The following is a 24,816-nucleotide window of genomic DNA, read 5'->3' on the forward strand; positions in this document are numbered from 1 at the left end:
ATGATACGGAGTACCTTATGTTGTAGTTTTTGCAGTGGCTCGAGTGCAGTTTTACTGGCAGCCCCCCAACAGAGGATGCCATATTGTAACTTCGATTGGATCAAGGATTTAAAGAGTATCAGAAGAACCCAGGATGGCATGAAGCGTTTAAGGCTGTAGAACAGGCCGCACTTCGGTGATAATTTAGTATCTAGGGACTGAATATGACTCTTCCAGGACATGTCCGAGTCCAGTAAAACCCCGAGATATTTTACATTATCTGTGTTGGGAACGGGCTGACCACCGATGTTAACGGTTAGGTTATTTTTTTAATTTACTGTCAGCAATTGGGATTTCGAGGCGCTTATGCAAAGGTTATTTTGGGCCGTCCACTCATGCACTTTGGGCATTTGGTCACTATAGTCAGGGCATCCAGCTCTGCCGTCGATGATGCGGAAGAGAGGAGATGAGCATCGTCAGCGAACATTGTGGTGTTCAGTGAGGAGGTTTCATAAATGTCGTTGACGCCAATGTCGTATTCGCCAACATCTATCATGCAATCGAATGTTATTGTCACTCTGATTTCTCAGACCCAAATATTTATAATATCAGGGCACCTTGACCCCTCAAAATCGTCTCAGAATGTAAAACTCATCTTTGATATGCATAATAATAACGCAGTAAACAATAAAATTAATCCGACACTCGCATCTGAGCGGAGTATAGGAACAACGCGCTATCGAAATCGCGAACCGACGGCGTATAGTATGACTTGTGAATGCCTATAAGTATAGTGCAGCGCAAATACTATTACAGTCTTACTGGTGCTGCTATATGTATAGGCCTATATTTTTCGTAACTGGACCTACTTTCGATTGTCGTCAACTGAGTCAGCGAACGTTTTAGGGAATATATATTCAAGTAGGGATCGCAAACTCAAAAGGGGTGATTCGGGAGTCGAGTCGGAAAAATTACCTTCCTTTTCGCACAACAGGATTTCCCGAAAACAGTTAGCATCAGCAGTTTTAAAGTCCGGTAATCTAACTTTTGTGATTTGTAAAAATTGTCTTACTTCCCGGATCCCACAATATGGTAACCCTAAAAATAGGCCACGCAGTTTGACAACCACGTTCCTGAAACTTTACGTCCGTACAACGCCGGGCTCTAACATGGGCGACTGCAATAATTATATCTTATTTAAAAAATATCACGATCATCACCTTCAATCACATTCATTTCATTTTGAACTATGAGATATACGCACGATACCTATCCAGTGACCACACTTGTCAGCGAATAAAGAATCCATATTGGAGTTACCTTGACACGGTATTTGCCGGAAAACTGCTTATTATATAGCCTTTACTGACGGGGAAAGCCTTAAGTAGTTTTCTAAGCGTCTTGCTCGTGGCAGTGTCTATGGGCCATGCCAATTCATATCAGCTGTAATTCTTCCTTCATTGCATGGAATGCTCTTACCATAGCCGAAGCCGTATCAGCTATAGTGAGGAATAGTGACGTTGGGCACAAGAGAATATAGCTTATTTTGGACAACAACAGCAAACTAAGATCAATTTCAACACTTCAAAATACTTTCTTCCGAAATCTCAATCAGGTCGCGGGCCGCAACATATGACCTCATGGGCCGCATGTGGTCCCCGGGCCACGTGTTGGTGACCCCCGTATTACGGTTACCATATTTGCGTGGCCCAAATTCCGGACTCTCTTTAATCAAGTGTTGTGCCTTTTTGCCACAACTATTCGGTTTTTGATCGCTGCAAAGCAACGATTTAATTTTTCCAACAGACACAGGCATGCGCATCAAATTGAAACGGTAGTAAATTTAAAATTGTGACTCATGGCGATCCCATGAAAAGTTTAGGTGACCCTATACTTGGATTCCACTGCAATTGCTGACCATAATTTTTCAATCAATCAATGGACAGGTTATAATTTCATATGCCCAAGACACACACACAATGTACAATGCGATATACAAGACACACAATGCGATGAAATGAACAGATGGGGGGATGCCAAACGACCAACCAGTTGGGGCCTCTTGAACTGGCAACCCCCTCCACCTATAGTGTCCGATGTCACAATCTTCTTCGATGTTGTTTTTTCTTCGTCGGTCCTTTTTCTAATGACTAGGGCAAGTTCTTGCTGCAGTTAAATCCGTGAAAAGTTGCATTTATTTTTGTAAAAAGTTGCAGAAGTTGCATTTTGACCACATTTTGCACGGTTGACTAAAAAAAAAAAGGTCAACTTCCCAGATTGACTAAAAAAAAAAGGTCAATTTTCCGGCTCAGCTCCCGAAATACCCGTAAAAGCGTTACTTCGGTGCTGATTTACGGTGTTTCAGTTGAATTTGGCCGTGCATTTCACCAAAATCGAAAATGTTTTCATGAAAAATCGAGAAAGTTGCAAAATGTTGCAAAAAGCTGCATGGAAAAAATGGACAAAAGTTGCAAAAAGTTGCACTATAAGATTCCTTCAAATAGCTTAAAACAGCATTCTACATATCTTACGAGTATTTAGGAAGCTGCCGGAAGCTGTAAAAAAAGTTGCAAAGTTGCAAAAACTTGCCCTACTAATGACCAATGACCCAGGGCTCGGGGTTTTACTAAACTGGAACAGGTCTTGGGAGAGTCATATTCAATCGCTAAAATCAAATTTATCACGGAACTGTGGTTTGTTCCGTCGCCTTAGACCAGTGGTTCTTAATCTTTTTTCCTCCAGCGCCCCCTTTCAAAAATTATCGTGCTCCAGCGCCCCCCACCTCATATTGTAAGGACTGTATTAAAGACAATGGGTAAGAGGGAGGGCCATAACAGCACTTCGTTAGCCCCCTAAAAACGATTGTATTGCGCACCCACAGCGTGATAAACCAAACCTCGCGAGGGCTTCGCCCCCAATAACCCCATCGGGTGATTTCGATGGTCAGCAAGGTTTGTATGGCCTGGTCGCCCTAGGCGCCAACATTTTCTATAATGCATGAATGAATAGGTGGTAATTGCATATATATGTCGCTGGAAAATGAAGGTCACGTAATTAATAATTGAATATATTCGGGCGTGCCCATTGGTAGAATTAATTCGTTACCTGTTATTATTTTGTTACCTCTTGTCCGCTATATAGTCAAAGGATATTGAAACGCATAAACGTATTAAACTAAATTGAGCACACGATTCAAAATTGGTATTTCCTCAGTGGCATACAATTCCTCTGATGGATGTTATTTGTCTTCTGGGGTGCAGATTGCGACAGCATGATAATTCGGCACGAGCGATTTATGTACCTATGGAAAATTGGACTTATATACATCGTAGTTTACGTTGTCGTAGTTTACGTTCAGTCGGTCTATTCGGGACTTTGGTATCGGAAATATTTCGCGATTTAATCGCGCTCGAGGACCATTCGACTATAATAAACCATATAAAAATTGTGTGTGGTATATTCAGGGTCAAATCAAGGTTGTTATAACAACAATCGGGTACTGTCTCATACCTTGTGGTTCGAACCATCCCGAATTCACATCTGCGATTGGCAATACGGGGAAATTATAGAATTGGATTTGTCTCAGTGCTTTGTGTAACTCTAAGAAAGTCAACTGAGAATGGGATGCATATATCTGCTCACATTGAATTTAGTACTGTACCCAGTTATTAATTTTCACATGAATGTAGGCCTATTCCAAACAAAGGAACACATATTATATAACGTTCATGTGAGGTTGTGAACTACAATAGGCTACTATATAGTATTATCCCGATACGATGAAGAAATATTCTGACGATTTAATTTTGGAGCTCTCAAATACAAGTATATTTAGTTATTCATTTCGTGCACAAAGCTTCAAAACTTATTTTATGTACGAGGGGCTCTCACTCTCAAAAGTGATATACAGTGCCTCCTTCGATTTTCACACGCTGTGCGCTGCGCGATATAATACCTATAATTCTAAACATTTTGTTAAAAATGACCCTAGCAAGCGTGTCGGCATTGTTTTAACGGGAAATCGGCGATCTAAAAGTACGCGCAATTTGTTTTACATGAATTATAATAACCCACTACATTTATGAAAACATATGTAGCAAACATCGTCGAGTAGCGCGACCAAAAATTTCGGGATTTGACATGTTTTGTGGAATGTTAATTTGCTCTGAATACTTATTAAGGATATGTCCTGCTACCACATCATCTACTGCGAAGCCATTTTTCTTCAGCGCCCCCCAAATCGCCCCCCTGAGCCCAGCGCCCCCATATCGCCCCCCGAGCGTTCCCGCCCCCTTCAAAATCGCCAGCGCCCCTTGGGGGGCGCTGAAGGCAAGGTTAAGAACCGCTGCCTTAGACGGTGCATGTATCTCTGGATTCTTCTACAATCCTTATTGCAATTGAAGTTACAATATTGGGCATGTTCTGCCAGTGATAAGTATGCAGTTCGGTCGCTGCATGTAAAATCTACAACACCAGGTTCTCCGTATCATTGCTTAGGCCCGAAACAGGCCTGGTTGCGCAACCAAGAAGTCGATCGCTACTCCAAATACTGCATGGGTGTCTAACGATGATAGATATTATGAATCTAGACATATCCAAGTTTATATATCAGTTCCGTTGCGGTCACTGTGCCGAAAAATCCAATGAATTTTTCTTCAATAGCGCATAAGCCGCGCGGATCCTCGTCGTACAGCACGAGGTACGGGAAGTCACATAGCTCTATCAAGTATACCGCACCGCAGGGCCGTGGAACAGTATCGACGGATATCCGACAGTCGCCTCTATCTTGTCCACATTCAAGTCGAAATAGAAGTAGCTTACTACTGAATCACGATAAACTCCGCGGCTTAGCAACCGATAATAATTCGCGAACCACAGTTTCAGAATCCCTGCTGCTCTATGGGATGCGGGTACTAATCCAGATCGCATCGTATCCACTTCACGCCTTTCATTGACCGATATAAACAACTAAATCAGAGACTGGTCACCAGATACGATGAGCCGAAAAGTAAGCAAATAAGCTCGATTCCTCCTCTCTTGCTGATATAATGAAGCGTAATGCGGCGAATGATCGATTTGCCCGTGATTGCACAGAATGCTCACGTCACCGGTTCTAAGATATGAATACGATGCATAGAGAGGATGAAACTTATTGTGAACGATAGCAGAGTCCATTTTACCAAGCTCTTGGTCTTGGTGCTTCGGAACTAGTCCAGTTATTTCGTCCCCCCAGTTTGTCGCTTTTAGTGAATTTAGGGCGGGGATAATAAAGTTAGCTGATCCGGAAGAATACTAATCATGTGATTAAAAACTGCTAATCGGGACGCATTTTAGGCGGAGATAATAAAGTTAGCTGATCCGGAAGAATCCTAATCGTGAGATTAAATACTGCTAATCGCGACGCGAAAAAGTTGGAAAAGATTAAGCGCGATGGTTAGTTGAGGTGTCCCGAGCAGACTTGTACAAACTAGTCATTTAGCTAGTTGACGGTCAACTAACTAACAGCTTTTTGAGTAGTTCTAGTTGTAGTTGCGGATTTTGAAAATTGAGTAGTTCTAGTTCTAGTTGCGGATTTTGAAAATTGAGTAGTTCTATAGTTCTAGTTGCGGATTTTGAAAATTGCATAGTTCTAGTTCTAGTTGCGCATTTCAAAAAAAAAAAATTAGTTGCCGAACAGCTATAGAAAACACTTGCCGTCGTGTCTCCTGCGTGATGAGAACTTTCCCCGCGTGACAAGTGACGAGGTTACTGATAAGGTTCCTGATGTTACCATAACAAAGGATCACATGTTCATTGTCGGCAAGTGGTAGATCCGGTCAACATATTCCGGTCAACAGTTAGGGTCAAAACATTATATATGACACTCTGATCACAATACTACTATTTGTGGTGGGTGAGTACACTGACTTTTATTTTTTTTCAATTATTTTTTAATTTCTTTATTTTAATAATAAAGCCAACGACCTGTGACCGCGTGCAATTGTCGAAGAAGTCGGCGTGATCCCGCGTGCCATGGACACAGTGTATGATGTTCTCGCAACTAGGGCTGGGCACACTGATTCGAGTACTCGAATCTGAATCGAGTATTAATTTTAATGATTCGAGTCGAGAAGTAAAACACGATTTTTTTCGAGTACTGAAATTATAAGCTCCTCACCACTGAATGTGAATTGATCAACGAGCATTATAGCTTCGATACTGTTTTCCACTATGGAAGCCTTGAAACCTTGATTGGCCGTATCGCAGCCTACGAAACATAGCACAAAGCTACGAACGTTACTGGAATTAAAACATTTCCGAAGTCATAATCATCTCACACCATTGTCACAAAGTGCCAAGAAAACGGTATGGTCGAAATAATGGCAAAGTAACTTTAATGTGATAGAAAACAGGCTTTATACTATTAATTTTGATCGCCTAATGTCCGCAATGTGTGCACCATTTAAATTTAGTCGCGTAATGATCGATCTTCTGTGGTTACCTTGATCGCTTCCAAGTATATACTGTGTTCGGTACCATAGCCAATAACTGACAGGCTCATCAATGATTTTAAGATGAGATGGCGTGATGATAAAAATGTGCCAACCCCTGCATATCATTTTGGCAACGCACACAGTCGCATGTTGCCGAACGTGTGTCTCACATCGTGAAAATATGCCCTCGGCCAAAATGCTGGTTCCTATAAAATATTCGCGATCCCACCGGCTGCACACTGCACATGCACACTCCTATAGACTATTAAAGCATCCGAACGGTTTCGTACGATATTAGGTTGCCGTATATATATTTTTGTGGTTTCCCAAAATCAAGAAATTAGATCATGGTAAATCGCACGGAGCGCGAAAAAAATGTCTAGGATAACTAAAACCTGTCCCAAAAGACTTTGTATTATGTTGATTTATCAAATAATTTTAGGTTTTTCCATTTTGATAACTTGTGTGACATGTTTTGCAACAGACATGGTTATAATATGTCATGTTCGTAAAATCATATAGCGTGCCATGAAAAATCATCTCGCTGATACAGTGATACTGATACTGAGCACACTTATACAGACAAATAGTATCTCCTGCAATGAAAATGGTCGTTGGAACGAGGTATATAGTGCGTCACAACTGCCATCATCAAACCTTGTCGCGGTTCTCAAGTCGTTGCATTGAAATGGACCAATCATTCCAAAAAAGCAGTGTCCTGAATACAGTTCATCCATATAAACGGGATTTGGAAAATGCACCACGGCAGGATTACTCACCGGCAGCATCATCAACACGACACCGGCAGCCCACGAGAGAGGCACGCAAGCCCAGAGCAATCCAAACGAGTAGCCGTAAATTGTCGAAACGGGCGGGTTCACTGCCATGAACACGATGAGTGCGAGAACGAACGCACCGCCTGAATGTCGATGTTTCAAATATACGGTGACCAAAGTATATAGTCAGTATAGTTACTCTAGTAGACGTAATGCCGTGAATTGTAAAGTTCTACTCCATTACAATTAGGGTTAATATGCACAATGATTCGAGTTACATTATCCACTACCATTACAGTTTGGATGAACTTTTCCAAACGTGGAAGCCTTGAAACCGCAAATAGTCGTATCGCAGCATCCAAACTATGAATACATAATAGTACGATGGTTCCCAACCTTTTTCAACTCATGGCCCCCTTATCAAGCTCGACATAAATTTTATTCACCAAACTCTGTTCTCTGGTGAATTGACTATAGGTAATTTTTCCGAGACGGTGCTCGGAAAACTGGATTCCGCAACTCCTGTCCGTTGCTGGGTTCACTTTTTTTAGTCAACTTTCGCGTTATATGCAGAACAAACCGTCTCCACGTGCATGATGAAATATATCTCACTGGAAGTTCTAACATTTTTACCCCAATCGCCCCCTTGTTTCTCAAAATTACCCACTGGGGGTGATATCACCCACGTTGGGAAACACTGACGTAGTACAGGGCTACAGGCTGCGTACGTTAACCGAAATGACATATCTGTCAAGTCATAATCGACTCACCCACAGCATTGGTGCAAAGTGATATAAATATTTGATGAAATGATGCAGGTATGGTCGAAAAATACCAAATAATCTTCATGTGCTTGGTGTGGCCTACGTAGAGCTTGTATTATTTCCTTTGCGGTCGCATAGAAAGCACATTTTTGAACTTATCACATCATCCATAAGCACTTTTCGACGCCATAATGAGATATACTCTCCGTGTTTACAAGTAAAAGTGGCATTTTCCAATAGATGCAAAAACTGCTTCAAGTAGAATAGAAAATGAAAGGCCCGAATGTGCATTACTCAAGTATATCTGGCATACATTTGATAGTAAATTAGAAGTGGAATACTTTCGAAATAGCTATTCATCTTCGCGAAATCTTGGAAAATATATTCAGCAGCTGTCGTGATGGCTGTTACCCGCGGTTCTTATGATGATGTCACAATATAATTTCGCAAACAAAGCTACTTTATACGTTTCATAATCCAAAGCGTAAAATGTATGTAGCTTGATCTAAAAAGTGTTCAAGTCATAGTAGAAGTAGTATCACAACAAAACCACCTGAGTAGACCGTGAAAGTAAGCTAAGATTACCATATTCCGAAATCCGATAAAGAAGACTCTTTTTACAAGTCGCGAAAGATGAAGTAGCATCCATTCATACGGGATATTTTACTGCTAATTTCGATGGAGTGGTTATAAAAAAGGTCAGTCTTCCGACTAAAGCCTAAAAACCCATCCCCACGTAGGATTGGTTACAGTTTACCTTTTATTATTGATTAATGATGACCTTTTTTTATTTATTTATTCAACACCACAGGAGTATCGTAAAATGTGAGTAATTCGGGAGTCGAGGGTCAAAGTTATGACTTCTTTTTAGTCAGCACAGTATTGGTCGAAAAAATTTCAAAATCACTAGTTTTCTTTTCCAGTAATAGAGCTTTCAGAATTTTTGAAAAGTGTCTTCTTTTTCGGATCTCAAAATGTTGTAGCCATATAGTGATGGTGATTACAAAGAATACCGAAATCGAACCTGTAACAAAACTCAAGGCTCCTCCCAACATCAATTTGCCTTTGCTGTGGCCGAAAAACCTCGCAATGACGATAACGGCAGTGAACGCGATGCACATAATCCCAAGTATCACCAGAACGCTGATACCGACCGCCCACACTGAAAGAAAACAGTTGCAAGGTTAGCAGCCTACCGACAAAATTGGAAAACTAGAAATTTTCAGCTTTACCAAATTTCATTATAATTACAATGATAGCTACGCAGTTTTTTCGAATTATAGTTTAAAATTGTAATTACAGAATGTGCAAAAACGTGGAAATAGAATTCAATTCCGGACTTGGAAAGAAATACAACCAAAATAAAGTTCACATCATATCAAATCAGAGTTCATTCTCATAAGCATGGCAAAGTAAAATTACGTTACAATACGCCAAGGTTGATTCGCCTCGCACGATACAGCTCTATACTGTGGCATTTTCAGGAAAAGCAGATAGTACATTAGAATTAAAACGATAACATAGAAACATTTCACAAATTTAGATTAGGATTAGATCAGGGTTATAGCCAAGTCACAAGGTTCCGAGTCACAAGTCCATATGACTTTTATATTTTTGACTCGAATCAAGTCGAGTCATTTTTCATTCACCACCATATCAAGTTCGAGTCAAGTCAAAAAGCAACGGGTCGAGTCCGAGCCATACTGTTCAGTATCGATTTCAAATCACGTATAAATCCCTTCTGTGAAACTCGTGGCTGCTGGCATCGTAGGCCTCAGATACATATTATATAGTCATTTTTCTCACTCTAAGCTTGTTTATTCAAACGGATAAAAGTAATTTTCTGGGCCTAATTTTCAATTATCGGTCCTGTTATACGACACCTGAATAATTCAGCACGAGTCGAGTCATTTTCATTTTCAAGAGAATGACTCGAGTCAACGATGGATTGCGACTCTCGAGTCCGACTCGAGTCATGACATGGATTAGATGGCCTCATTTCGCTCTAATTAGTGTAATTCTAGTTGTCCAAGAGTCTGCTCATCGAAACGAGAAAAGTCTCACAAAGTACGGCTTTGGCTTCAACAGTCTTCGCTTCGTTATATTCCTCTAGGAATGTTTGGGTCCTTTCGCTCGACCAGCCCGAGGTTGCTATTGATATTACGGAGAACACGAGGGAAACAGCCAGCAATCCAGACGAGCCGATTAAAAACGGCTTTTCGGACATATCGCCCAACATGCCAGGCATGATCGCAACTAAAGTAGAATTATGTAACTGGACAAGAATGATCGGATTTACTTCGGCTATGTACATGTACAATGTATATGTACAATGCACATCTTTTCCAATGGTAGGCAGATGTGATCTGATCACTGGTATACGTAACGAAGTATTTTTTTACTTTTTCGGAGTCCCCAAGCCTGCCTGCATGCGCTACTCGGTATCAGTATATTAATGATTTCATCAATTCAAAACACCACAAGATTGGGATGCAAGGAAAATATATAGGAATGTGTCCAAACGACTTGGAGTAGTCCTTGAAATCAGACACCCACCTCGGCCCAGGCGATGTAAAGAGGAGGTATGCATATTGCACACTTACGGAACCGGGTAATGTTTTATGTTACTTCCGCTTGCATTCAAACAGCTTTTACGCAAAACGTTCGTATATAGTTTTGCGTAAAAGCTGTTCCAATGCAAGCGGAAGTATCCATATGCATAGGCCGCTATGGTTGTCGAAATATAGAAATTAGTCTTTAGAAAAGACTGCATAACGTTTATGGGTGAAGACGTCACTTTTCATCGTTTCTTTCAATTGAAGTAGTTTTTAGATGTCCGGGCGATTGAGACATGTACTATTGCAATTGAGTACTTCTGCTTCTACTTGAGTAGATGGGCACAATTTTCGGTGGTATATCACGAATTTAGCACCATCGTGAGAGATATTAACCATAGTGAGGCAGCCTTCCGAAAGTATAATCTATAATACCCGATCGGCAGCTATTATAGATTGAGCCGTCAAATGAAAACAGCTATAAATGACATGTCTGTTCGTGCAATTCTTGCTCATTCATCGCTCTAATTCCAACTTGCAGCCTGTCAAACGATAATCGTTATGTGGAGATTAGGAAACCTTCATCAGTATATGAGCATCATTATACTGCTGTACTACTGAATATCCTGATCTCTACAGTCATACATCGAACATAAAGGAAGCAGCGATTCCGATTGGCAAAACATAAACTGTATTACAACAATACGTAGGGCCTTGGGCGATGCCTCGCCCACTCTAGTGGTTCAGCATCGTTGAACATAAGCTTTTCGGCAAAATCTCGAGACATTCCTGCTAAACGCTCAAGCGGCGTTTCTGAAAATGAAACAAGTCGAGTCGATTCTTTTTCCAAGTCTTCGCGCGGATTTTAGTCACCGTTGCTGGCTTCGACGTCTGTCCGATTCTTACCTATAGAGGAAATCTTTACGACATCACGCATCCCAATTCTCCTCAAATCATGCAGTCTACTAAATCAAACTCATCACAGTTCCCCTGTCGCTTTTGATTCTGCTCATATACTATATTCATTTTTTATTGAAATCGAAGCCACAATATAGGGTGTTCTCTGCGGGATTGCTGCCTGTAAAAAGGTCCTTTGGCCGATCCAAAAACGTTAAACTCATTGTTAATAAGGCTCGTAACGGGCCGTGATGTGCAATCAACGATGCACTGTAACCAAAAAATTGGTGTTCTAAACGTACGAGATATGGAATCTATAAAAAGCCAAGTTTATGTGTGATTCCATTGCAGTCACTACACTAACACTGTTGCCCTACCTCGCCCAGACATTGCTTCATTGATCATTTGCTACCATTTTTTAATTTTTTTCTATTTTCCTTTCCTAACTAAACACTTTTTTACAGCCAGACTGTTCTGAGTCAAGTGTACCTGTTTGATGCTGGTGTGATCAGACTAGATGACCTTCACGGTCTTATCGATCATTCCTATCTAATACCGAATACTGTGTACGCATATTTTCTGTACCACCATCACTGCCGTTTGTTATGTATTTTGGTTCGATGAAAAATAAAGACTCTCTCTCTCTATCCTGCAAAACTCATCAACTTCTTCACTTCGCGGGATCAGCGCATAAGTAAAACACACGCGCGTGTCCTCGTCGTCCGGTTTGGATGAGGCTAGATAATATCGGGTAGCGTTTTGGAGAGGGAGAGAGGGGTCTTTATTTTCATCCAAGCAAAATACATAACACACGGCAGCGGTGGTAGTACAGAAAATATGCATGGACAGTATTCGGTATTAGATAGGAATGATCGATAAGACCGTGAAGGTCATCTAGTCTGATCACACCAGCATCAAACAGGTACACTTGACTCTAAACAGTCTGGCTGTAAAAAATGTTGCGGTAGTTAAAAAAAATAAAATAGAAGAAAAATTAAACGATGGTAGCAAATGATCAATGAAGCAATGTCTGGGCGAGGTAGGGCAACAGTCCAGATCATCATCATCATTGGTTTATTAGCAATTTTATCAGTTCAATACACCACAAAAATGCAACAGTGTTAGTGTAATGCAACAGTGTTAGTGTTAACAGTGTTAGTGTAAGGACAAGAGGGGATCAAGTAGGGCTTTTTTGAATCTATTATAAGGCAATTCACGGATATGTGGTGGTAATGCATTCCAGATGATAGGTCCCGAGTAGTAGTAGTAGTAGTTAGGTTGCTATTGGGTGGGGGGTAAGTAGATATTTCCTTTAGACGAGGATCTCGTGTAATGGGAGTGGACATTTTTAGCATAGGCATGAAAAAGTCATCAAACACAGGAGGCAAACTATTGGAAAAATATTTGTGAATGGAGTTTAGCTTGTGTAATGGATCTTTGGTTATTTTGAATGACTATGCTATCATTATTGTCGGTATTTGCGTACCCCTTACGAATTATCTGCATGTATGGCGTACCCCGTAGAACAAATATTGTATAAAGTGTGCGCAATTGTACGAAAAATCACATATAAGAATTTTCACTTTCAAACTCTTGACGCTACTCCGCCAGTAAGTCTGCTATTATTGATTTTTTTGGAATGCGTAAATTATCTCACGAAATTTATTCTTAATCATGCACATGTATACAATTGCGCAATGCGCATGCATGAAAAACCTTGCTCACAAAAGTCACAACTGGGTGGAGAGAAAACGCAAAAGACTGTGCACATTTGTCGACACTTCTAGATATGCGAGAGAGAGATGACTAGATGTCCCCATGAGGTCATCTAGTCTGCGCCCCCGTTTTTTCTCTTCCGTGCTATCCGTGATTGCTGATCGCCTAGCAGGATAGCTGCGGTTACCAGTCTTCGAGACTTTGGTATGACCCGTCCAGGGATCGAACCCACGACCTACCGCTCGAGAAGCCGGACGCACAACCATTACACTATCTCGCTCGGTGCGACATTGTCATACTATACTAGTTCTATAAACTATAACCTGCTCATCATTGTATGATGTACATTTTTGTACATGAAAAAACACTGAAGATTGCAATAGCGCCAATTGATCTTTACAACTGTTCCTCTATGATTATTATACCTTCATCATCATTGGTCTATTAGCAATTTGATCAGTTCAATACACCACAAAAATGCGATACAATGAAAAGACAGGAAGATGTCGAAGCGACTTGGAGTAGTCTATGGAGTCAGACACCCTCCTTGGCCTAGGCGATGTAGAGAGGAGGCATGCACACTGAATGAAAGTAAAGAAGATAGTATAGAAATAAACTACAAGAAATCGGGCGGCATGTCATGGGAAGCGAGATGGATAGGTCAGTCGTGGTCCGGTAATCTTGAGGATGGACTGTATTTATTTAGTAGTAATTGCTTGTATTTCGACTTGAATGTGGACATGCTCGTCGACTGTCGGATGGCCGGCGGGATACTGTTCCACACATCAGGTCCGGGTCTTCGGGTCTTTCTTTTATTATCGACACAGGGAAAGAGGGGCCCAGATAACCTCCAACTGATATTAGCTACCGCTGGAATTCACCACCATCATCATCATCATCGTTTCATTTAAATGTTCATCAAATCAAAACACCACAAGATTGCGATATAAGGAAAAGATAAGACGATACCTACACGACCAAGCGTAGTCTTTTTAATCATATACACCCATCTGGGCCTAGAGCTGAGTAAGGCATTTAAATAAGAGGCATGCACATTGCACACTGAATCACATCAAAGGTCACGAAAATGAATGAGGCATATGTCGGTAGGCGAGGTCGAGATGTCAGATTGTGATCCAGTAATTTTGAGGGCTGACTAGTTATCATTAAGTAGAAATTCTTTGTTTTCGACTTGAATGTGGACACTGATGGACATCAGGGCTATTCAAAAATGACATTTTTTCAAATTGTACTGGCTATTATACTATCGAATGTGACTTGATAAAATTGTTAGGTTACCTAAAAACGCTGCACACCAATATTGGTGCAATTCCAACCTATTGATGCATTGACATAAGAGGAAAAAGTTTAGGATTTATTTCATAAAAATAAAAAATTACTGGCTACCCCATGAAATTGTGAGGTTAGATTATAGATAACTAACCTACGGATAGATACGCAACACCCGTCGTCACGCTTGCTTGCTCGGTGGAAATTGCTTCTCGGCAATCTGAACGCAACGTAATTGACAATCGCATAGCTGACGAACCGAGCGCTCAAATTAAATGAAGTTGATCTTATTGGAAAGCTACTGCCGCGCTGAATCTAAAAATATACAATAAACATTCACCAAGGCAATGGAACCAGCCCGCAATAGCCTTCAAAGTCTGAAAATCGGCATTGTTTCAAACAATTGGAGCGACGCAGTACAATGACCATAACTATGACCCTTGCGTGGCTGCAATGCCAAGGTGTATTTCGAGGGGTTTCCGTTGCCCTGATCAGATTTTAATGTTTATTTTCGGAATCAGTGCGACAGTAGCTTTCAAATAAGATCAACTTCATCCAATTTGAGCGCTCGGGTCGTCAGCTTTGGGATTGGCAATTACGTTGCGTTCAGATTGCTGAGCAGTAATTTCCTCCGAGCGAGCAAGTGTGACGACGGGTGTTGCGTATCTATCCGTAGGTTAGTTATCTATAGCTAGATGCACAACAAATTTGGCTCAATTCCAACCAACCGGAAGACGAGATTGATAAGTCTGGTAAACTAGAGCGCTAGAGGCGTCGTGGTGAGCGGACGCGTTTTCAGCGCTCCCGTAATGTAGCTATGATAATTGTCGAAAATCCAGGATTCTAGAAGACAAGAAGTCGATTTATCTAGTTAGATAGACAGAATTTTCACCAACCAAATTGATACACCAACGATACAGCAAGAAAATCGGTTGAAGACGCAAAAAGTTTGATGAACTGGATATATCATTTGGAAATAGGATATCAAGACTGAACAGAACTGTGGTTGCTACATCGGGAAATTTGCCATTGGCTGCAATACTTCACCAACCGTCAGACAATCAATACCGATTTGGACCCAGCTTCGCCAACCGTTGGACAAAATACATAGCAATTTTGAACCGAAACTCTACTTGATATTATTCATCCAAAGGTTTGGTGCTAATATATTTCGATATATGCTACTGTAAAATCGCTATTTGTAGCGCTATTGTAGCGCTCTTCGCCCACATAATTGGATTAAGCCAGTGTGGCGTGACGCGAATCGAACTGCGCGAACGCATAAGTATCTCCATTCACTGACAAGCTAACATGGAAATTTCGGTCAACTCGGAATCATGACGAATAAGAATAGTTTCCCACTGATCAGAAAGTGTAACTCAATATCGATCAACGAGACGGCATCAATTCTGCAAGCCCCGAAGGGTAAACAAATTAGTTTGATTCATAGTGTAGAGATAGTGTAGTGGTTACGATAAGCGCCCAGCACGCAGGAGAACCGGGTTCGATTCCCGTCGGAGGTTTATCTGGGCTCCTCTTCCCCCGCCGTTGCCGTTCTTACGGCGACAAAAAAGCCCAGTAGAAGACCCGACGAAAGAAAGTACTCACAAGGAATGGAAAGAACTAGTAGAAAAGGACCCGGCTTCAAAGAAGATCAACATCGAAAAGAACTGTAACATCGGGCACTCTAGGCCGAGGTGGATGTTAGAGTAAAGGATCGCTACTGATGCGTGTCGTTCGACATCCTCCTATCTGTTCATGACATCGCATTGTGTCTTATCGCATTGTACATTGTGTGTGACTTGTTCAGATAAAAATAATAACCCAACATTGTTATGTTATGTTATGTTCATACAAATATCAGAGGATTGCAATCTAATTCCCACCATGATGAGTTAAAAGACCTTATCGTTGACCTGAAGTCACCTACCCTCGTAGCAATTTCAGAAATAAACTTTTCAACCAAACCCACGCAAAACGTTGATATATCGGGCTACAACTTCGAGTATACTCCGGCACCGAAGTCAAAGAAATCTTACAGAGGTGTTGGTCTTTACATTGAAGAAAAAATTCCTTACGAAATTTGCACGGACTACGATCTGAATGTCAAAGATTGCGAAGAGCTATGGCTGGAAGTTGATCACCCAATTGGAATTCACAAATCTTTTCTTGTGGCCGTATTATACCGTCATCCCACGAAAAACATGAACCAATTCGCAAAAGCGTTGGAGCGCTCACTGGACAAAGTCAACAGCGACAAAAAGATGTGTTTCATTGCGGGAGATATTAACATAAACCTTCTAAAACACAAAGGCAACGCATACTCCAACGCCGTCAAATCCGCCGGTCTCTACCAAATGATCACCGAGCCTACACGCATAACCGAAAAGTCAAGAACTTTGATCGACCACATATATACCAACTCGCGCGACATGGAAATCATTCCATTTGTCATTTCGGCAAAAATCAGTAACCACAACCATATTGGTTTTCTATCACAAGAACAACAAAGGACACCCCCCGAAACATATCACCTCTGCAGACGACGAGAGTTAGTGGACGAAGAAGCGCTCGATGATGCCGCATTCAATCAATTTAAAACATCAGCCATCCCCCACATCTCCGTAAACAACTTTGACGAAAAATTTGTATAGTTTATGTCTGCTATCAAATCACTGCTGGAACAATTTGCACCTCTACAGCGCCTTTGATTCAACTTATCCGTAAACGTAACCGGTGGCATAACCGAATAGACACCAAGAACTGCCCAGAACATGAACGAGAAAGATTTCGACGTTTCAGGAATCGCATCGTGCATCTCATTTCCAAGGCAAAAGCAAAGTACAATGAGAGATTTTTCAACAGACACATAAAGGACACTCGAAAAACATGGTCAGGACTTAACTCTCTCCTACATCGAAAACAAGGTCATAAGTCTGTTTCGGAAATTGTGAATTCGGATACCGGAAACAAACTTTCAGACCCGGCGGCCATCGCGAATCACTTCAATGAATATTTTTGTAACGTAGGCCCAAATATTGCTTCTTCTATTACAAAACCTGTGTCGGCCAGGTCAGAGGTGAGATCGATATCCCAGTCAATTGTGCTTGAACCTACGACCAAATACGAAGTAGAAGTAGCCATCCACAAACTGAAATCGCACAAGGCCGACGGCTATGACCAAATCCCATCATGGTTTTTAAAAATGATAAGCCTGCATATAGGTCAATATATGGCCCATTTTTTCAACTTCATGATAGAAAATGGAGTCTACCCAAGCTATCTAAAAAAAGCCAGAGTAGTCCCTGTACACAAAGCTGGGGATAGAACTAATGTCACCAACTACCGTCCGATATCCGTTCTCCCATGCATCGGGATTGTATTCGAAAAGTTGCTCCTCTCCCGCCTGTCCTCATTCCTCGCCAAAATGTCTGTCATTTCCCCTCAACAATTTGGCTTCCGAAACAAACACCAAACCGCTCATGCCCTCCTAACAGTGGCCGAACAGTACTATGATATCTCAGAGAAGCGAAATGTGGGATGTAGCATTTTCTCGACCTAAAAAAAGCGTTTGACTGCGTAGATCATAAAATTCTCATCTCCAAATTGGCGCGTTACGGACTTCGGGGCCCACAACTTGAGCTCATGAAAAGTTACCTCACTGGACGCCAACAAATGGTTGCGATCTCAGACACCTTGTCCTCTCCTCACCCGGTGACCTGTGGTGTGCCCCAGGGCTCAGTACTGCAGTAATACAATGGTATGTGTCCCTGGTGAGTAGAAGTATAGCTAACCAAAGTATTATATAGGGTTAGCTGGCTGACTACTTAACCTGGAATCCTGTACTGTATCCTGGTGAGATCTTCTTAAGACGCCGATATACGCAAGACATACGAATATATTCAGACTTTGTTACAAGTAGGTTTAGCAAATGAGTCTCCTGATCCGAGAGAATCAGTGGTTTTATACTAGAGGCAAATTACTCTAGTACAGGATGTCTCTCGGTTACGAGATATATACATTTCATGGTTGAACGACAACAGGGATCTGTTACAGTACTTGGACCGGTCCTTTTCACCTTATATGTCAACGACATTTTTGAAACCTCCTCATTAAACACCACACTGTTCGCTGATGATACTCACCTCCTCTCTTCCGCATCTTCGACGGCAGAGCTGGATGCCCTGACTGGTGACCAAATGCCCAAAGTCCATGAGTGGACGGCCCAGAACAACCTTTGCATAAACGCCTCGAAATCGCAATTGCTGACAGTAAATTTAAAAAATAACCTAACCGTTAATATCGCTGGTCAGCCCGTTTCCAACACAGATAATGCCAAATATCTCGGAGTTTTACTGGACTCGAACATGTCCTGGAAGAGTCATATTCAGTCCCTAGAAACTAAATTATCACCGAAGTGCGGCCTGTTCTACAGCCTTGGGCGCTTCATGCCAGCATGGGTTCTTCTGATACTCTTTAAATCCTTAATCCAATCGAAGTTACATTATGGCATCCTCTGTTGGGGGGGCTGCCAGTAAAACTGCACTCAAGCCACTGCAGAAACTACAGTATAAAGTACTCCGAATCATAGCTAGGGCTCCAAAGGGGCCTGGCTGCCCATCCAATAAGTCGCTGCTGAAGAGATTTGGCGTCCTAAACATAGAAGATATGCGGAAACTAGAAATCGCCAAGTTTATGTATCAGTTTCACTGCGGTCGTTGCCCCGAATATTTCAATGACTTCTTTACCTCTGAATCAAAAGCGCACAAGTGCAACACACGCGCGTCCACGTCGTCCAAATATCATATGATCGACCGAAAAGATCATCGCTCCATCAAATATGCCGGACCTGATGTGTGGAACAGTATCCCGCCGGCCATCAGACAGTCGACGAGCATGCCCACATTCAAGTCGAAATACAAACAATTACTACTAAATAAATACAGTCCATCCTCAAGATTACCGGACCACGACTGAGCTATCGATCTCGCTTCCCATGACATGCCGCCCTATTTCTTGTCGCATTCTTTTTCTATACTATCTTCTTTACTTTCATTCAGTGTGCATGCCTCCTCTTTACATCGCCTAGGCCAAGGTGGGTGTCAGATTCCATAGACTACTCCTTGTCGCTTCGACATCTTCCTGTCTTTTCATTGTTTCGCATTTTTTGTGGTGTATTGAACTGATAAAATTGCTAATAAACCAATGATGATGATGATGATAGCTTATAGATAACTAACCTACGTAGGTTAGTTATCTATAGATAGCTAGTATTGATGCAGTGGGAATTGTTTGTATTTCGACTTGAATGTGGGCATGCTCGATGATGACTGTGGGATAGCCGACGATATAATGTCTAATGTATAAAATCATGTAATCTGATAAAATTACATGACTCAACGGTGGGCGGAGGTCAATCTTCAACAAAGCTCGTGATGAGCCATAATCATCGACGATTCGAGTACAGTCGCTTTGTCGATAGTCCATTGTCTGTGACGTTACGTGACTAACGACTGTATGGTGTTGGACAAGTTAGGGGTCGAAGTAAACAACGGAAACTAAAACCAATAAGGTCAGCTCATAGAAACTAATAGATGGACACATTCCGTAAGATATATCCTGATGCTAGTTTTAGACTACACTTAGCCACGGCGGTAGGGTTTTTATATCGTTACGCCGAGTTTTCGAAGAGCTCTATATGTGGCTCTGGAGGAGAGCATCTTTAATGAATAAACTTAGTACCGTATCAGTTTATTAATAATTTCATCAGTTTTGCAGCAGAATGTGATACAATGAAAAGATACTAAGGAGTAAAAAGACGTGGAGTTGTGTTTTAATCAGATGGTTGCCGGTGAACTCGGCCCTCTTGAAATTTTGTATTAAAGCGTATTAACAACTATTAATATGAATTATTAAACTAATTTTATTATTATCAAGTGATTTGTCAATATTGTACGGAGGTCATGGCATGCGTAGATCACGCAGTCACGGCGTGATTAGATCACATGGTCACGGATTGCGCACGCGCGGGAGTTAACGCGCAGTGTTGCCAATTTAGCGATTTTCGCGCTAGATCCAGCGATTTTTCATGAGGTTTAGCGCCAAAAAATATTGATCTAGCGATCAATTTTGGGGCTGTTTTGAGGCCATTCCATTGTCTTAAAAAGAATGTAATTCGTATATTGTCGGAATCAGTGACTCATTCCATTATAATTTAGCAAATTTTCTGACATTTGTAATGCATACCCTCAGAATTGTCCAATATTTACAAATGTTGTTCTTTTTTGAATTCTGGGTACATTTAAAAAAATTAGATTGAAAAATTTCCAGCGGTTCAAAAGATAATGCAATTCAAAATTATGATGTCAATAGGTGGCGCTGCACGCAAAAATCTTTAAAATCCATATTTTTTGCTGTAATGATGGTGAAGAATCAATTAAAATGTCTAATTATACAATTTTGGGGCCAAGGAATTCAAAAAAATCAACATTTTCGCTCTAAACTCGAAGAAAAAAAAGTTATGGACAAAACAAAATTGGAGGGGAGCGGACTTGAAAATCCATGTAGGCTACCGTTTACAGAAAAAAAAATTATTGCAAAATGTACTCTGAAGCAGTGTGATTGATAAACAATTGGAATTTTAAATTAATCTCTATTCCTCAAGGAAATCACCAAAAAAAATTATCTTTGCTTTAAGTGATTGCTTATTATAGTAGTTACGGTGAGCAGATTTGCACTGCTGCCCACCACAATTACTATTATAATCAATCACTCAAAGAAAAGATAATTATTTTTCGTGATTTCCTTGAGGAATAGAGATTAATTTAAAAATCGAATTGTTTATCAATCACACTGCTTCAGAGTACATTTTGCAATAATTTTTTTTTCTGTAAACGGTAGCCTACATGGATTTTCAAGTCCGCTCCCCTCCAATTTTGTTTTGTCCATAACTTTTTTTTCTTAGAGTTTAGAGCGAAAATGTTGATTTTTTTGAGTTCCTTGGCCCCAAAATTGTTTAAATAGACATTTTAAGTGATTCTCCACCATCATTACAGCAAAAAATATGAATTTTTAAGAATTTTGCGTGCAGCGCCACCTAGTGACATGATAATTTTGAATTGCATTATCTTTTGAACCGCTGGAAATTTTTCAATCTACTTTTTTTTAATGTACCCAGAATTCAAAAAAGAACAACATTTGTAAATATTGGACAATTCTGAGGGTATGCATTACAGCCCCTGTTAAGTTATATATAGGGGGGATATTAGGGTTGGTGGTGGGTTAGGGTCCAATTTGGGGTTAAGGTATCCCAAGATTAGGGTTACGGGAGGAGGGACATTAGGGTTGGGGAAGGGGGGATATTAGGGTGGGTAGGGGTTTAGGGTTTGAGTATCCCAAGATTAAGGTGCCCTGACATGAATATCCCCCAACCATAATATCTAGGGTTACCATATTTTGGAAATCAGAAAAAAGGACCATATTTTCATTTATATTTTCGGAATCAGTGTGACAGTATAGCTTTTGATCAAGACCAGATTCAGTAAATTCTGCCCTCTGGAAGATAACTTTTGAATTGCCAGAAATCCTACAGTCGCTGACGCAAAATAATTCTGAATATAGCCTCAGCGAAGCGGAATGAAGCTGCAAAATCAGTCGTTGCCATTCCATGTTTACATTCGATTAATTCCAGTAACCAATCATGGTGAACCGGTAGCGTGCGTGGTGGAGTCTTCGATATCAGGCTCTCGCACTGCGAGATCTACCACAACCACGGCACGTGTTTCTTCCCTATCTGAGATTGACCAATCACTTGATAATAATATTAGTCGTTTAATAATTCATATTGATAGTTGTTAATACACTTGATTACAAAATTTCCCGAGGGTCGAGTTTGTGGGGCCGAATTCACTGGTAATCAATCAGACACCCTCGGCAGGGCAGGAAATTCCGTTGCCTGCTACCATTCAACATTATAATGGGTTAGGGTTAGGGCTGATAAAAAAAAGGTGTCAAATATCAAATATTCTGTGCAATACCACCGATTTTATTAGCAGTGTTGTTATCTACAGCCAATCCACAAATTCTATCACTATCTCCTATGCTGTAACTCTAAGTAAATTTTGTAATGGGCAACTGCGTTCGGCGCCCGAAAAACTCCAGGCGTCGTAAAACGCGTCGCATGCTTGCCACAACATTGGACACCGGCACAGAGGAGCCATACATGCTGATACTGCAAGAAGATGGTGGCAGACATCGAAGTAGCAGTTCGTCCGGGGCACCGTTTCAGCGCCGCTCTGAACCGGATTCTTCCCAGCACCCAGGCTTTATTTGTCGTAGGGTAGAGGACCACGATATAGACAAGCATGTGTTGGAAACTCTTGCAATTTTACGAACATCGGCAGAAGATGACACGGCATTATTGTCCCGAATGCGGACTTTCCGTTCGTGGGCAAATAGCGAAACAGGCTGGAAAATGGTTTTGGGATCATTAATTCGCACGATTCCAAACGATGATCCTCTCGGCCCTTCCGCTATTACCCTGTTTATCGATCATTGTCCATTGCCCTCTAAAATCGCCGTGACCAGCTTCATCCAAGACATGAATTTATCAAGGGAGGAAATATCAAAGAACTTGGAAAGGCATCGTAATATTTGCGCAGTCGTGGGACATTTATCCGAAAGTTTATCCGCTCCGTTCAGTAAACTCATTTGTACGGACGAAGTGTTGGGTTTTCTACTGAGAGCGTTGGACGCTGAGAAATGTGTGACAGAACGCGCATCTACGAATGCCTTATTTTCGTTGATTGCGCTCGAAAAACTTTCTCTCATCAAAGAAAACAAGGACATGATCTTGGCTTCCGATCTTCAGGAAAGGCTCAAACTTTTAGAAGCCTTCCATGATTCGGAAAATTGTAAAAAACGTCAAATCGGATTCCTAGCTCTGTGGTTATTGGACAACGTGTTCATTATCTCGGATCGACTGTATTCGTATCAAACTATCGACGTGAGCAATGTTAACGTGATGCTGAATGATAAAGATGTCAGCGAGTATTTAAAAATCTCTCCCGATGGATTGGAGGCGCGCTCTGACGCACCTTCGTTCGAATCTGTGCGCTGTACGTTTTCCGTGGATAAAGGAAAGTGGTTTTATGAAGTCACAATCATGACTTCGGGAGTTATGCAAATCGGATGGGCGACGAAAAACAGCAAATTCTTGAATCACGACGGATTTGGTATTGGTGATGACGAATTCAGTTATTCGTACGACGGTTGCCGTAAACTAGTCTGGTATCGGGCTCATTCGCATTCCCAACCTCACCCTGCTTGGAAAGAAGGAGATGTGCTCGGCTCATTGCTTGACATTGACAACAGCCAAGTGATATTTTATTTAAATGGAGATTCATTACCGCCTAAAAACTGTCTATTCCGATGCGCGAGCGCAGGTTTTTTTGCAGCTGCATCGTTCATGTCGTTTCAACAATGCAGGTTCAATTTTGGATCGGAACCGTTTAAATTCCCGCCTCAAACTGTTGATTTCTCCACGTTCAACGATTCTGCAATCTTGGATGCAACCGACAAAGTAATTTTGCCCAAACACAAAAAGATAGAGAAACTGTGGACGATCTCCATAGGAGAGGACAGTTGTGTTATTTGCTGCGACGCTAAATGTGACACGATCATACGACCGTGCGGCCATCGCGGTATTTGTAGAGTATGCGCTTCTCAATTGACGAACTGCCATCTCTGCAGAGAAGTGATAGCTGGGTTGTGTGCTGATGAAACAACAGTGTAATTAAGGGGTCTCTTGTCGAGACACTCAATTTAGATCAGTGGTTACCAAAGTGGGAGATTTTGCCCCTCTGGGGGGCGAAAATAACAAAGTCAATTTGGGGGTAAAAATATTAGAATGTTCTGTCAATTTTACATTTCTTTTCTTGCAAAGTTCAATGTATATATAATTTGTCAATGTTGATAGAAAAGTGACTTGATGCTCGTGGAGATTATGCTTCACATTACGCAAATCAAACTTCCAAATTTTCTCTACTTCGCAGTATTGCATTATTTATGTGATCCCAAGACTATCCCAAGATCCCAAGACTATAACAGGTAGATCAAACCTACTTGAGTATCTGATACAAGTAATTTTGTACGAGTACTAATTCATAACTGTTTTTTTATGTTGAAATACTAATTTTTTGCATATTTAACCTGGGCAATCAGAAAGAAGTCTTGGGGATCGCTTGAACAATGAAGCAAGTAGATACTAACTTGAGTTAAGCAGAAATATAGAAGTACTTTGTGACCCCCCTCCATAGATTGACAATAAAAATATGTCAAGCTTCAATTCTCTGCTGGATGATGACGA

General features: G+C 41.1%; 2 protein-coding genes and 1 long non-coding RNA gene across 3 annotated transcripts in view; 2 read left to right on the forward strand and 1 right to left on the reverse strand.

Annotated features, from left to right (window-relative positions):
• The window catches only part of LOC145444639 (uncharacterized), a 233,148-nt gene that overhangs the window by 93,775 nt on the left and 114,557 nt on the right, over positions 1–24,816 (forward strand). The window lies entirely within an intron of this gene.
• On the reverse strand, positions 6,940–10,300 carry LOC145445435 (uncharacterized). The gene is made up of 4 exons (XM_080323623.1): positions 10,057–10,300; positions 9,017–9,154; positions 7,232–7,371; positions 6,940–7,170 (listed from the first exon to the last, which is right to left on the reverse strand). Exons 1-4 carry the CDS (start codon positions 10,238–10,240, stop codon positions 7,150–7,152), a joined length of 483 nt encoding a protein of 160 aa, XP_080179749.1. The 5' UTR covers positions 10,241–10,300; the 3' UTR covers positions 6,940–7,149.
• Positions 22,471–24,527, forward strand: LOC145444162 (RING finger and SPRY domain-containing protein 1-like). Its single transcript, XM_080322083.1, has one exon. The coding sequence runs from the start codon at positions 22,576–22,578 to the stop codon at positions 24,241–24,243; it is 1,668 nt and encodes a 555-aa protein (XP_080178209.1). The 5' UTR covers positions 22,471–22,575; the 3' UTR covers positions 24,244–24,527.

This window comes from Botryllus schlosseri, chromosome 8 (assembly GCF_051294905.1).
Source record: "Botryllus schlosseri isolate E-star chromosome 8, Bs_hap1, whole genome shotgun sequence".
NCBI lineage: Eukaryota > Metazoa > Chordata > Ascidiacea > Stolidobranchia > Styelidae > Botryllus > Botryllus schlosseri.